General features: G+C 43.1%; 1 protein-coding gene across 3 annotated transcripts in view; it reads left to right on the plus strand.

The window, feature by feature from the left end:
* Positions 1-14,739, plus strand: part of LOC109880634 (solute carrier family 12 member 4-like) — a 42,832-nt gene that overhangs the window by 14,927 nt on the left and 13,166 nt on the right. For all 3 annotated transcript variants that reach the window (XR_004210910.1, XM_031831248.1, XM_031831249.1), the window contains exons 6-14: positions 121-251; positions 695-936; positions 1,280-1,494; positions 4,783-4,947; positions 5,119-5,217; positions 5,435-5,492; positions 5,695-5,869; positions 7,414-7,532; positions 11,796-11,894. Coding sequence is in view for 2 of the 3 variants with exons in the window: in XM_031831248.1 (XP_031687108.1) it covers positions 121-251; positions 695-936; positions 1,280-1,494; positions 4,783-4,947; positions 5,119-5,217; positions 5,435-5,492; positions 5,695-5,869; positions 7,414-7,532; positions 11,796-11,894 (1,303 nt within the window). In the remaining variant the exon portion in view is untranslated. The remainder of the gene's footprint in view (positions 1-120; positions 252-694; positions 937-1,279; positions 1,495-4,782; positions 4,948-5,118; positions 5,218-5,434; positions 5,493-5,694; positions 5,870-7,413; positions 7,533-11,795; positions 11,895-14,739) is intronic.

Below are 14,739 nucleotides of genomic sequence, written 5' to 3' on the forward strand. Positions count from 1 at the left end.
GTTACATAAACATGACAATAACAAGATATCATTTTTATTTCATGACTAACAAATGATCACACCGTCAGTCTATTCTGACCAGTTTCATCCACGTTAACTCTGTTCTGCTCACTGTTGTAGCCGGAGGGGCATACTTCATGATCTCTCGTTCCCTGGGTGCTGAGTTTGGGGGGGCTGTAGGAATCTGTTTCTACCTGGGAACAACCTTCGCTGCTGCCATGTACATACTGGGAGCTATAGAGATCTTCCTGGTGAGTTATCAGCTGCTCCCAAATGGCACCCTATTCCCTATTTAGTGCACTACTTTTGATCAGGACCTATAATTGTGCAATATGTAGGGAATAGGGTGCAATTTGGGATGCAACCAATATACCGCAGTAAAATAGGTCAATGTACTCAATCATATTGAGATGGAGTAACTTACATGTAAAACTGGGATCAAACAACATTGGCTGAACATACATTTGATCCACATAATGTTGCTGTTGTAGACTGTAGTATATGACTGATATTCGTATATTCGGAGTACTCAAAATACGTTTAAAGTGAAAGACTTCTGTTCTGCTCTTACTGTATAGTGAGTTGTAGAAGGAGCCATTATAAGTGCATTATGAATGAACACATAAGGTATTAAATGTGTGTGTCTTACAGAAAGTGTACCTAAATTACTTATGTTGTCATTGTCCTCTCCCAGAAATACCTGGTTCCCCAGGCGGCCATCTTCCACGCCAGCGACCACCACGGGGGCGACAGTGCCATCCTCAACAACATGAGGGTGTACGGCACCATCTGTCTCAGCCTCATGGCCGTGGTGGTCTTTGTGGGGGTGAAATACGTCAACAAGCTGGCCTCTCTCTTCCTGGCCTGTGTCATCATCTCTATCGTCTCCATCTACGCCGGGGCCATTAAGTCTGTTTTCCAACCGCCCGACTTTTCGTAAGTCACTGGGGATTTTTTTACTTCTTTCTCTAAACAGGAAATGGGAATAATGGTATAATTGATGTGGATTTAATTTGGTATTAAGGATCAGTTTGTCCCTGACGGAGGCCAAAACACTTTCTGTTCCGCTGGCTGGAATGGTCAATGGAGATAAAAGTCTATTTCCATTGTTGAACTTTGTCCTAAAGATCTAGCTACTGTACGCATACTGTAAATGTTTTTCAGTGTAGCTATAATATAGCTAATATCTGATCTAAAGTAGAGTGAAAACACACATTATTATGACATGTTATCATCACTCTGTTGATAATCAGAACCAATAATATTCCTCTTTCTCCAGGATCTGTATGTTGGGTAACAGGACACTGGTGAGAGATCAGTTTGACGTGTGTAGTAAGACGGTTCTAGAAGGCAATGTGACTGTACCTAGTCAGCTGTGGAGGAACTTCTGTAGCTCTGGCAACATGAGTAGTCCTCAATGTGACGACTACTTCAACCAGAACAACGTTACAGAGATACAGGGAATACCAGGACTGGCCAGCGGCATCATCAGAGGTAAAGACCAAAGTCAGAGGATGGACCATAGTTGTAATGATATGGCTATTACCACACTCCTGGGTCTAGGATACAGATCTACGATCAGCTTCCCCCTCCCACAGTCCTAACCTTAACAATTAGTGGGGGGAAATGTATAACTGACCCACGATTTGCGTCTGGGGGCAACTTCACCCTATTACTATAGCCAATGGGGTCCAGCCAGCTAGGGGGCAGCAGAGCCACACATTTTATTACACATTTACTTAACCAGGTAGGCTAGTTGAGAACAAGTTCTCATTTACAACTGTGACCTGACCAAGATAAAGTAAAGCCGTGCGACACAAACAACAACACAGGGCTACACATGGAATAAACAAACATGCAGTCAATAATACAATAGAAAAGGTCTATATACAGTGTGTGTAAATGAGGTAGGATAAGGGAGGTAAGGCAATAAATAGGCCATAGTGGCAAAATAATGACAATATAGCAATTAAACACTGGAGTGATAGATGTGCAGAATATGAGTGTGCAAGTAGAGATACTGGGGTGCAATGGATGAAAATAAATAACAGTATGGGGGATGGATCGGCTGGATGGGTAGTATGGGTAGTTGGATCGGCTATTTACAGATGAGCTATGTACAGGTGCATCGATCTGTGAGCTGCTCTGACAGCTGGTGCTTAAAGTTAGTGAGGGATATATGGGTCTCCAGCTTCAGTGATTTTTGCAGTTCGTTCCAGTCATTGGCAGCAGAGAACTGGAAGGAAAGGCGGCCAAAGGAGGAATTGGCTTAGGGGGTGACCAGTGAGATATCAATTCACAAATGGTGTCCAGGACACAGCTGGTGCCAGAAGGTGCTCTATAGCAAGCGGCAACTGTGAGACACTTGTTTCTGGAAAGGTGGATTTCTAAAAATAGAAGCTCAAATTGTTTGGGCACAGACCTGGATAGTAGGACAGAACTCTGCAGGCTAACTCCGCCCCCTTTGGCAGTTCTATCTTGTCGGAAAATGTTATAGTTAGGGATGGAAATTTCAGGTTTTTTTGTGGCCTTCCTAAGCCAGGATCCAGACACGGCTAGGACATCCGGGTTGGCAGAGTGTGCTAAAGCAGTGAATAAAACAAAAACTTAGGGAGGAGTGTTAACATGCATGAAACCAAGGCTTTTACGGTTACAGAAGTCAACAAATGAGAGCGCCTGGGGAATGGGAGTGGAGCTGGGCACTGCAGGGCCTGGGTTAACCTCTACATCACCAGAGGAACAGAGGAGGAGTAGGATAATGGTACAGCTAAAGGCTATAAGAACTGGTCGTCTAGTATGTTCGGAACAGGGAATAAAAGAAGAAGGTTTCTGGGCACGGTAGAATAGATTCAAGGCATAATGTACAGACAAAGGTATGGTAGGATGTGAATACAGTGGAGGTAAACCTATGCATTGAGTGACGATGAGAGAGATATTGTCTCTAGAAACATCATTTAAATCAGGTGAGGTCACTGCATGTGTGGGAGGTGGAACTAAAAGGTTAGCTAAGGCGTATTGAACAGGGCCAGAGGCTCTACAATGAAATAAGTCAATCATTACTAACCAAAACAGCAATGGCCAAGGCATATTGACATTAGGGAGAGGCATGCATAGACGCGTGATCATTGGGTCCAGTGAGTAGCTGGGCGGGCTGGAGATACGGCGATTCAGACAGCTAGCGGGCCGGAACTAGCAGAAGGGCCTTAGAAGGATGTTGTGACGGAAGAAGTCAGTTGTAGCCCCTTCGTACGGTTACGTCGGCAGATCAGTCGTGATGGATCAGCAAATCAAATCAAATCAAATGTATTTATATAGCCCTTCGTACATCAGCTGATATCTCAAAGTGCTGTACAGAAACCCAGCCTAAAACCCCAAACAGCAAGCAATGCAGGTGTAGAAGCACGGTGGCTAGGAAAAACTCCCTAGAAAGGCCAAAACCTAGGAAGAAACCTAGAGAGGAACCAGGCTATGTGGGGTGGCCAGTCCTCTTCTGGCTGTGCCGGGTGGAGATTATAACAGAACATGGCCAAGATGTTCAAATGTTCATAAATGACCAGCATGGTCGTATAATAATAAGGCAGAACAGTTGAAACTGGAGCAGCAGCACGGTCAGATGGACTGGGGACAGCAAGGAGTCATCATGTCAGGTAGTCCTGGGGCATGGTCCTAGGGCTCAGGTCCTCCGAGAGAGAGAAAAAAAGAGAAAGAGAATTAGAGAGAGCATATGTGGGGTGGCCAGTCCTCTTCTGGCTGTGCCGGGTGGAGATTATAACAGAACATGGCCAAGATGTTCAAATGTTCATAAATGACCAGCATCAGCAGGGCTCCGTGTAGTAGCAGGGTCTAGGCCAATTGGGAAAATAGGTATAGTAGCCCAAAAAAATTATTGGCTGATGGACTTCTTCAGCTAACAGTCCGGTGTGCTCTAGACAGCTAGCAGGCTAGCAGATGGGCATACAGGGGACGTCGCGACGGGGGAGCCAGTTGAAAAACTCCCACGGTGGATTACGTCGGTAGTTCAGTTGTGAAGGATCTGCGGGGCTCCGTATCCAGGCCAATTGGCAAAATAGGTATTGTAGCCAAAGGAGTGGCTGATGGACCTCTTCAGCTAGCCGGGAGATGGGCCTAGCATAGGCCATCTCCAGGCTAATTGGTGCTTGCTTCAGGACAGCTAGCTAGCTGCGATGATCCAGGTGAACAGGTTCAGAGGTTGCAGTAGGAATCCGGGGATATGGAGAATAAGAAGTCCGATACACTCTGGGTTGAATCGCGTTGTGCAGACTGGCAGGAGTTGTCCGGGCTAAAGGTTAGCTGGTGACCGCTAGCAGTGGCTAACTGACTACTAGCTAGTAGCTAGTTAGCTAGCTAGCTTCTGTTGGGGTTCCGGTTCTGAAGTAAAGAAAATGGCAGATCCATACCACATAGTATGTTGAAGTTGGAGTTGAGAAAAATATAAAAAATATGCGAAGAAAAAAATATATATACCTGGGACACGACAAGACGAAGACAAAAGACGACAGACTGCTACGCCATTTTACAATAGTGATGACATGTAATTACAGTAAAACATAGCTAAATTACTGCAAACATGTTGTACAAAGTCTATCTAAAAAGTGAATTTATATACTTTGTAAAACATTTTCTGTTATTATAACAATAATTTGTGATGCTGTAGAGCTTTGGTGGGTGTTGCCGTGCCATTAGGTGGATGCCATTACGTTGCTTACTTTGTGGATGGGATGCTAGCATTTCTATAAACTTGGTTCCTGATGTATGTTTTAGATAACATGTGGGGAGACTACCTGGAGAAGGGTCAGATCTTGGAGAAGGCAGGTCTGCCCTCAGTAGACTTCCACGGGGCTGTGGAGAGCGTCGGCCTGTACGTCTCAGCTGACATCGCTACCTCCTTCACCCTCCTGGTGGGAATCTTCTTTCCCTCCGCCACAGGTAAGACCTGGTAACCCAGATCCATAACTGGCAACCCAGACCATGAACTGGCAACACCAGACCAATAAACCAGCTGGCAACCCAGAGACATTTTTGTTCACTGATTGGTTGAGTCAACATTCTGAGAGTTGTCAGTAACTGATGTGTGTCCTTCATGTCCCTGTACTGTAGGTATCATGGCAGGCTCCAACAGATCAGGAGATCTGAAAGATGCTCAGAAGTCCATCCCTATTGGAACCATCTTGGCTATAACCACTACTACCCTTGTCTGTATCCTTTCATGGAGTCAATAGTAAAATCAAACCAACATGTATTTGTCATGTGCACAGGATACAGCAAGTGTAAATGCTACAGTGAAATGAGTACTTGCAAGCTCTTCATCATCCATATCAATAGGCAGTGTTCTCCCCAAGTTGTTCAATGTCTAGATACATCCGTCTTCCATACTGCATGTGCTTCTGTGTGTTCCTTAACATCCTGTCGTCAGATTTCAGCTCTGTGGTTCTGTTTGGGGCCTGTATTGAAGGAGCGGTCCTAAGGGACAAGTAAGTGAACTTGTCTGTAGCATTAGGCCACATCTTTAACATCACAAGATATATTCAAGTCCAGACAATAGCCTGTCTGCTTAACAACATACAGTACAAGCTTGTAATTATATTTGTTGGTATGGCAAAGCACTTCAGATGCTGTGTTTGTTGGTATTGATAATGGCCCGCTAACAGGTCCATGTCCTCTCCTGTCTTGTAGATTTGGGGATGCAGTCAGTAAGAACCTGGTTGTGGGGACTCTGTCCTGGCCCTCCCCCTGGGTCATCGTGATTGGCTCCTTCTTCTCCACCGTGGGGGCGGGACTACAGTCCCTGACTGGCGCTCCTCGTCTCCTACAGGCCATCGCCAAGGACAACATCATCCCCTTCCTCAGGGTAGGAGCAGCCACCTTGGCAGGTAGCCTAGCGGTTAAGAGCATTGGGTCAGTGACCGAAAGGTTGCTGGTTCAAATCCTAGAGCCGACTAGGTAAAATAATATGCCCATGTGCTCTTGAGCAAGGCACTTACTTAATTGCTCCTGTAAGTTGCTCTGGAATTGAGTGTCTGCTCAAATGTTTAAAAAAATCAATCATACACTGGCTATCAGTGCCCTTCCTTATGGCTTTGTGGGTGGAGCTGTATTGTACATACACACTGTGTAATTCCTATATAATGCAAAGCATCTAGTGGCCTGAAAAACAGCCATAATTCAAGGTTTCTCTAGCTGCCACCACTGTTTGTACACATTGCTTGATACATTGCTTGGCTCTATGCCCATGTATGCTCACAGTGGCCCTACTATTAGATACAATATGATACACAACTAAAAACTACAGTGAACAAGAGAATAGAGTTGTGGTTGTCTTTGCTTACTCATTTGAATGAAGCTGAACATATGAGTTCATTTGCATTCGCACATGTAAAGTATTGTTGGTAGAAGAGGGTTAGCTATATAAAAGGACATTATGTAACCCTGTTCTAGGATCAGCCTAAGCGACCATGAAAAGTCTGGTAAAAAATAAATAATTTAAAACTGGCCTAGGACCAGTACTTAGAGGCCCAATGCACCAGTTTTTCAATCAATAACAAATCATTTCTCGGTAACAATTAAGTACCTTACAATAATATTTTTCCATTAAAAGCAACAAAAATAGATTTCAAGCAAGAATTTAGCCAGGACTGTCTGGGAGTGGTCCAAGTGGGGAGGGGAAAACTGAAAACTAACTGTTATTGACAGAGAGGTGGGAACTCTATTTGTTATTGGTCTATTAAAGTGGCACTATGCAGAAATCGCTCCGCCATTTCCTGTTTGCAAAAATTCAAATAGTTCACCTAATTTCAGTTTATGTGATAAAACAAGCACACGTATAGTATAGAGAATCATTGTACCGCCGTTGTGAAATATATTTTCCATAACCAAACAAAACTGAAGAACTGGAAGCATAGAAATAATTCACATAGAACACATTTATCACTTGTTAGATTTGCTTTCAATGTGAATGACAGATCTATAGCTCACATTTCTATTTGAATTAGGTCGGGTCGCCCAAAAGGTTACATATTACAACTTTAACCAATTTGCTGCCTGGTGATGTCACCAGACAAGCCGAAACTCCCGCCCATGCAAACCTGCTGATTAGGAGGTCCTGTGTAGATTGTATTTTCAATCAGTAACTATCAGGAAATAACACTGATCAAATGTTTTCACATACCACTTTACAGTGTTAGTTTCATCAGCTGTTGTACAATCTGATATGAAACACAGGGAAAAACAGAATTTTGACTGCACTGGGCCTTTAAGGCCACTCAATCCATAAATGATCGGTCCCCTTGGCTACAATACAACAATCAACCAGAAACAAAACTAATAAAATTTTAAAAACATCACAGAAAAAAAAATGTATTTATAAAGTGTATATTTTTTTATTTTCTGGTGCAGGTGTTTGGTCATGGCAAGGCCAATGGGGAGCCAACTTGGGCACTGTTACTGACAGGGCTCATTGCTGAGCTGGGCATCCTCATAGCCTCTCTGGACATGGTGGCCCCCATCCTCTCCATGTGAGTCACACACACACACGAAACAGACTGAACACACACATCAAACACGATTATTTAAAAGCAGGCAAATAGGGATTATTTCAAATCATATAATGGTCTGTTGGGTGAACTTGCTGAACCCGGGGCCTCCCGAGTGGCACAGAAGTCTAAGGCCAATAGAGATTCTAGATCGCAGCCGGCTGTGACTGGGAGACCCATGTGGTGGCGCACAATTGGCCCAGCATTGTCCAGTTTAGGGGAGGGTTTGGCCGGCAGGGATGTCCTTGTCCCATTGCGCACTAGCGACTGCTGTGGCGGGCTGGACGCAGTGCACGCTGACACGGTCGCCAGATGTACGGTGTTTCCTTCCAGGTCAAGCACGGGAGTCCGCACAGGAGTTGCAGCGATGAGACAAGATGATGAGTAATTGTGGAGAAAAAGTTGTAAAAAATGATCATAATAATTAATCATAATAATTGCTGAACTTACTCCCATCAGCCAAAGTCATGAAGTTTACATGGGAGAAAAAAGACTCTTAATGACTCTACTTCCCTTCTCAAACACTGTTAATAAACCATAAACACCTCACAGATGTTTAAAAAACATTATGGTCCTCCGAGAAGTAGTTTGGGCGGCAGGTAGACTAGAGGGGCCAGTAACTGAAAGGCTGCTGGTTCAAATCCCTGAGCTGACTAGGAAAATGATCTGTTGATGTGCCCCTGAGCAAGGCACTTAACCCTAATTGCTCCTGTAAGTCACTCTGGATAAGAGTGTCTACTAAAATATACTTTAATCAAATCACTTGCATTTTAACAACCACTTCACAAGGGAAACACCTCATTCCAGCCAGGCACTCTGTACACAATCAGCACAAGTGGCTTGGTGCAAGTGCAGTGGTTCACAAACTGTGGGTCCAGTTATTTTTTATATATACAGTGCCTTGCGAAAGTATTCGGCCCCCTTGAACTTTGCGACCTTTTGCCACATTTCAGGCTTCAAACATAAAGATATAAAGCTGTATTTTTTTGTGAAGAATCAACAACAAGTGGGACACAATCATGAAGTGGAACGACATTTATTGGATATTTCAAACTTTTTTAACAAATCAAAAACTGAAAAATTGGGCGTGCAAAATTATTCAGCCCCCTTAAGTTAATACTTTGTAGCGCCACCTTTTGCTGCGATTACAGCTGTAAGTCGCTTGGGGTATGTCTCTATCAGTTTTGCACATCGAGAGACTGACATTTTTTCCCATTCCTCCTTGCAAAACAGCTCAAGCTCAGTGAGGTTGGATGGAGAGCATTTGTGAACAGCAGTTTTCAGTTCTTTCCACAGATTCTCGATTGGATTCAGGTCTGGACTTTGACTTGGCCATTCTAACACCTTTGAACCATTCCATTGTAGATTTTGCTTTATGTTTTGGATCATTGTCTTGTTGGAAGACAAATCTCCGTCCCAGTCTCAGGTCTTTTGCAGACTCCATCAGGTTTTCTTCCAGAATGGTCCTGTATTTGGCTCCATCCATCTTCCCATCAATCTTAACCATCTTCCCTGTCCCTGCTGAAGAAAAGCAGGCCCAAACCATGATGCTGCCACCACCATGTTTGACAGTGGGGATGGTGTGTTCAGGGTGATGCGCTGTGTTGCTTTTACGCCAAACATAACGTTTTGCATTGTTGCCAAAAAGTTCAATTTTGGTTTCATCTGACCAGAGCACCTTCTTCCACATGTTTGGTGTGTCTCCCAGGTGGCTTGTGGCAAACTTTAAACAACACTTTTTATGGATATCTTTAAGAAATGGCTTTCTTCTTGCCACTCTTCCATAAAGGCCAGATTTGTGCAATATACGACTGATTGTTGTCCTATGGACAGAGTCTCCCACCTCAGCTGTAGATCTCTGCAGTTCATCCAGAGTGATCATGGGCCTCTTGGCTACATCTCTGATCAGTCTTCTCCTTGTATGAGCTGAAAGTTTAGAGGGACGGCCAGGTCTTGGTAGATTTGCAGTGGTCTGATACTCCTTCCATTTCAATATTATCGCTTGCACAGTGCTCCTTGGGATGTTTAAAGCTTGGGACATCTTTTTGTAGTAAAGGGGCTGAATAATTTTATACGCCCAATTTTTCAGTTTTTGATTTGTTAAAAAAGTTTGAAATATCCAATAAATGTTGTTCCACTTCATGATTGTGTCCCACTTGTTGTTGATTCTTCACAAAAAAATACAGCTTTATATCTTTATGTTTGAAGCCTGAAATGTGGCAAAAGGTCGCAAAGTTCAAGGGAGCCGAATACTTTCGCAAGGCACTGTATATATATATATATATATATATATATATATATATATATATATATATATATGTGGCCACAATATATATATTGTGGCAAACCTCTTCAAAGTTAGGAGCGTTTGTCACAAATTAAGTGGGAAACTTTCACCAAAATCACCCCAGAATGAGAGTTATTTCGAACAGGACAGTACCTGTGTGTTTGTTTCTCCGTCCTGGTCCACCCAGGCCGCAGGCAAAGTCAAGGATAGCAGGGTTCAGAACACGAATCGGTTTCTCGGTAGGTCCAGGTCCAAACGCCAACAGGTAAGTCCAAAATAGTCCAGCTCATACACGGTAAATCCAGCCGATAGTGTCTCGGCCCCATTCTGATTCTTTCCTCACGGCCCCACGCTGCTCTCTTCCCCCTCCAAATGTTGGGACAGTCTTACCCTGTCCGCTGGTTTGCCCAGGCCTGGGGAATGGGGATCTTTCCTCCTGTGCGATCTTTCCTCCTGTGCCTGCTCAGCTGTTCCTGCCGTACAATACCGTTCAACCAGGCCCACGAGCTGGTCGGCAGAAAGTACCTTGTTCTGGCCATCCCATCGTCAAACTCCTTGGGGTAGACCTAGCTGAAACTAGTCGAGTAGAATGGTCTCTACGATCTCGGCGGATGAACGGGTCTCCGGTCGCAACCATATCTGTGCCTGGTGAGTTAAGTCGAACATCTGTGTTCGGGGGGGTTGTCCAGGGCGGCTTCCCCTGCCAGGTATGGTGCCAGAAGCCCTGCCCGCATTCTCCACCACGTGTGGCAAACCTCTTCAAGGTTAGGAGCGTTTGTCACAAATTAAGTGGGAAACTGTCACCAAAATCACCCCAGAATGAGAGTTCTTTCGAAAAGGACAGAACCTGTGTGTTTGTTTCTCCATCCTGGTCCACCCAGGCCGCAGGCAAGGTCAAGGAAAGCAGGGTTTGGTACACGAATCAGGTTCTCGCTAGGTCCAGGTCCAAACGCCAACAGGTAAGTCCAAAACAGTTCAGCTCATACACGGTAAATCCAGCCGATATATATATTGTTTCTGTCTCTATGGTTCACAGATCCTTCCAGCCCTCTCTCTCTCTTCCTGGTTTGTCTTGACCCTTTATCTGTGGGTCGGCCCCACCTTCTGAGGGTTTCCTTTTGCTTCTGGGAAGACCATTTTGTGATCTGTAGTTCTGATTGGGGTGGTCATTTTAGTGATCGGGCAGAGCCCCTTTTATTAGTTCTGCTCTCACATATCTGCCATTTATCACTCGACCCCCTTCTTTGCCACAATATATATATATATATATTTATTTATATATATATATATTAAGGAACTCAGTCCGGCTTTTAACTTACTGTTGAAAGTTATAATAGTAGAATGCACAAGGTAAAATGTTGAAATTGGGTAGTGCATCATCAGTATTCCTCTTGTCATGTCAGTCATTGAATACCTTAGAGAGATATTTATAACGTGTCAGAAATGTCCAGATTAACAAGCCCATTTCAGCTAATGTTTTTTAGCTAGGTTTTTTAGCCCATAGATTTTGTAGTAATGTTCGAGTCACACAAATATCACATGAATACACATTAGACATGGCATAATGTATAGAACTACAGGAAATAAGCTTTAAACCTGAAAAATATTATCTACGCCAACAAGAGGGGTGTGAACAGTTTGTGTCATGAACAGTGCTTGTGCCCATAGAAATAGACGTTGCGCACGTGCAGGATGTTCCTCAATGCTGGAAGGGGGGCCTGAGTGAAAGAGTTTGGGAACCCCTGACCTAGTGCAGTTTCTTGTGCTTCTGTGTTTTGCCATCAGTTGAGATGTATTTTAGCAGACTACCATGCCTATACATCCTGCAACAAGTACATGACTGCAAAATAAATATATTGGAATATATTAATATATATACAATATATATTAATATACTTAAATGACTAAATCAGTTTGGACTGAATTACATTTTGTGGTGTGTGATTTTTTTTCTACAGGTTCTTCTTGATGTGCTATCTGTTTGTGAACTTAGCCTGTGCTGTGCAGACTTTACTACGGACACCAAACTGGAGGCCTAGGTTTAAATATTACCACTGGTAAGTACAGTACAAGTGTATGTGCGTGGCTGTGTATCCGTGCATACTGTATGTGAGCGATGTAACACTCATTTGTATATGCGTGGGTGTTGGGTACACTTTCAATCCATTTGAATAATCACCTTTGCTTTCTCAGGTGACATATTGGGTAGCTTATCAAAATATCCTGTTGACTGACTGGAGGACTTTATGCAGACTCCAGCTAGAGAGGCATTTTGTTCTCTGGTGTTCTGATGGTAACCTAGAAAGAAGGAACTTCACTGTAATAAGCTTCAGTAGCTGAACAAGTATAGCACCTGTCTTGGAAATTCACCACTCAAACTCAGTGTAAAGGAATCAATCTTTATTATCACGACCGGAGAGGTTCACATTCTCAATCCAAGTTTTATGAAAACTCTGAAACGGGATTTCCCTCTCAGTTCTTTTATAGTGCTATACAAATAAGTTATATAAGCATGATTTACATTATTCATTATTAACATCGGTTCCTGCATGTGACTGACAAGGCTTCTTCTCTCAAAGCTGGGACCTTGAAACTAAGATACTCCTTTCGGTTCCCAGAACAATGTTCTAGGCGTTCTGCCAATTGGTCTGAGGAGGAGGTCACAGTCACCTGCACTAACCAAGATAGAGTGAGAGGAGATGCTGTTAACAATTCAATGCTAGCTCTTCAGACAACAACATTTTCGCCTAACATTCCCTCCTTTTATCACTTTGTGATAATTATTGTTACATTTTAAGGTAAGCATTAGATTATGGTTTAAACTATCAAAGGAGGTTCTATCAAAATGCGTCTATTAAAGTAAGCGGAATCAACACATAAAACCAGACACTTTATCCTTTCAAACGCCTTCACTCTGGGTTGTAAAATCTAAAATACACAAGGGATCTGTAGACCCAGAGGTAAGTAAATCTCTAAAGGTTTTTGTTTCCATAGCTCTTACCACAATCTGGTTGCATTGAGCTGTTCTGTACTAACTGTCCCTGGGACATCAACTAGTAAAAATATCAAACCTGTTGTTTAACAAATTCCCTAGGGCCTTCAAAAAGTTGCTGCTGACTTATCAGCTCAATATTCGGTACTTAAACATTTACTTGGATCTACTCCAATTCCGAACAGTGTTCCTCGTAATGGAAAAAATAACTGGTATATTCAAACTATTGAATTGAGTAATAATAATTGAAAATGGTCAAAAACTTATCTTATTGGCCTCCCGGGTGGCGCAGTGGTCTAAGGCATTGCACTGCAGTGATAGCTGCGCCACCAGAGACTCTGGGTTCGAGCCCAGGCGGCAGCGACCGGGAGATCCACAGGGTGATACAAAATTCACCTAGCGCTGCCCGGGTTAGGGAGGGTTTGGCCAGTAGGGATATCCTTGTCTCATTGCGCACAAGCGACTCCTGTCAGGCGCAGTGCATGCTAACCAGGTCGCCAGGTGCACAGTGTTTCCTCCGACACATTTGTGCGGCTGGCTTCCGGGTTGGATGCGCGCTGTGTTAAGAAGCAGTGTGGCTTGGTTGGGTTGTGTTTCGGAGGACGCATGGCTTTCAACCTTTGTCTCTCCCGAGCCCGTATGGGAGTTGTAGCGATGAGACAAGATAGTAGCTACTAACAATTGGATACCACGAAATTGGGGAGAAAAGGGGGTAAAATAAAAAAACATTTCTTATTCAATTATTCATACCTCTGCCCCAAATTTTCCCACAGTGTTCCTTACAGCCTGTTTGAGTTTAGTGAGTATCACTCACTGTTACTCCCGGCTTATCTTTTGGTTCACAGGAAGCTTATCTTTAACCTAAACACCAGATGGCAGCCTCTAATATAATATCAGTCCCAATGCTCAATCCTCCTGTCAGTCATGTGACCTTGTATTGAAACATTTATTTCTTCAAATTACTAAGATATTGCATTATTAGAGTGCTATTTGAAAGACACTAATATTACCATTCACATACTGTCAACACTCATTAAATGTGACATCGACTGACAGACCATGAGTACCATGAATCTTTCCATTTTACTATCTTTATGACTGTCTTTATTTACCTATGCTAGTCTCCATATCCGTTTCCTTCAACTAGGACCCCTCTACTCTTCCCAATAGGAAAAACCCTCTCAATCACTACTGCTAATACACACGGATCACTCTCAAACAATGCTCTGCTTTTACCCCTATTGTAAGGTTTAAAAACAAACTAAACAAACATGATAACTTTCTCCTTATTGGAAGGCATTGTTTGCATTTTAGTCTAACAATGTTACTCTATATTTATTACCCATTTCTGTTGTATATTCACTCTCTGCTTCACACTCATTAAATGTCTATTATTTTGAGAGGAATATGTAATGTGCTGAAATTATAAAATACATCAGCCAATTTAGAAGGGGAGAGACACTTTGTAGGAAGCTTCCTTTTTAAGATAGCTCTCGAGACTAGAGTTTCTTTCTAGGATCAACAGTTATTATAACTGGGCTAGCACTGTCTATCAGTCCACTGTCATTGGAATGTTCTGACCATAAGGTTTCTGGTACCCGAGACAGAATAGACTGGGAGGCAGTGTCAGACTCCCACTCCTCCTGGGGGAGTGGTTCAATTTTCCTGCTTACCTATTGGTTTAATATCTCATCATTTGGGATATCAACAAGTACAATACAATACAATACATTGTAGCCTTAAGTTTAGTTAACAAGTCTCTACCTAGCAAGTTTAATGGTTGAGTGGGTGAATACAGAAAAACATGTTCAACATTCATTGGTCCTATTGAACAGTGCATGGATTTTGTTTCAGAATGTACAGTGCCATGCGAAAGTATTCGGCCCCCTTGAACTTTGCGACCTTTTGCC

The sequence above is a fragment of the Oncorhynchus kisutch genome, linkage group LG8 (assembly GCF_002021735.2).
Source record: "Oncorhynchus kisutch isolate 150728-3 linkage group LG8, Okis_V2, whole genome shotgun sequence".
NCBI lineage: Eukaryota > Metazoa > Chordata > Actinopteri > Salmoniformes > Salmonidae > Oncorhynchus > Oncorhynchus kisutch.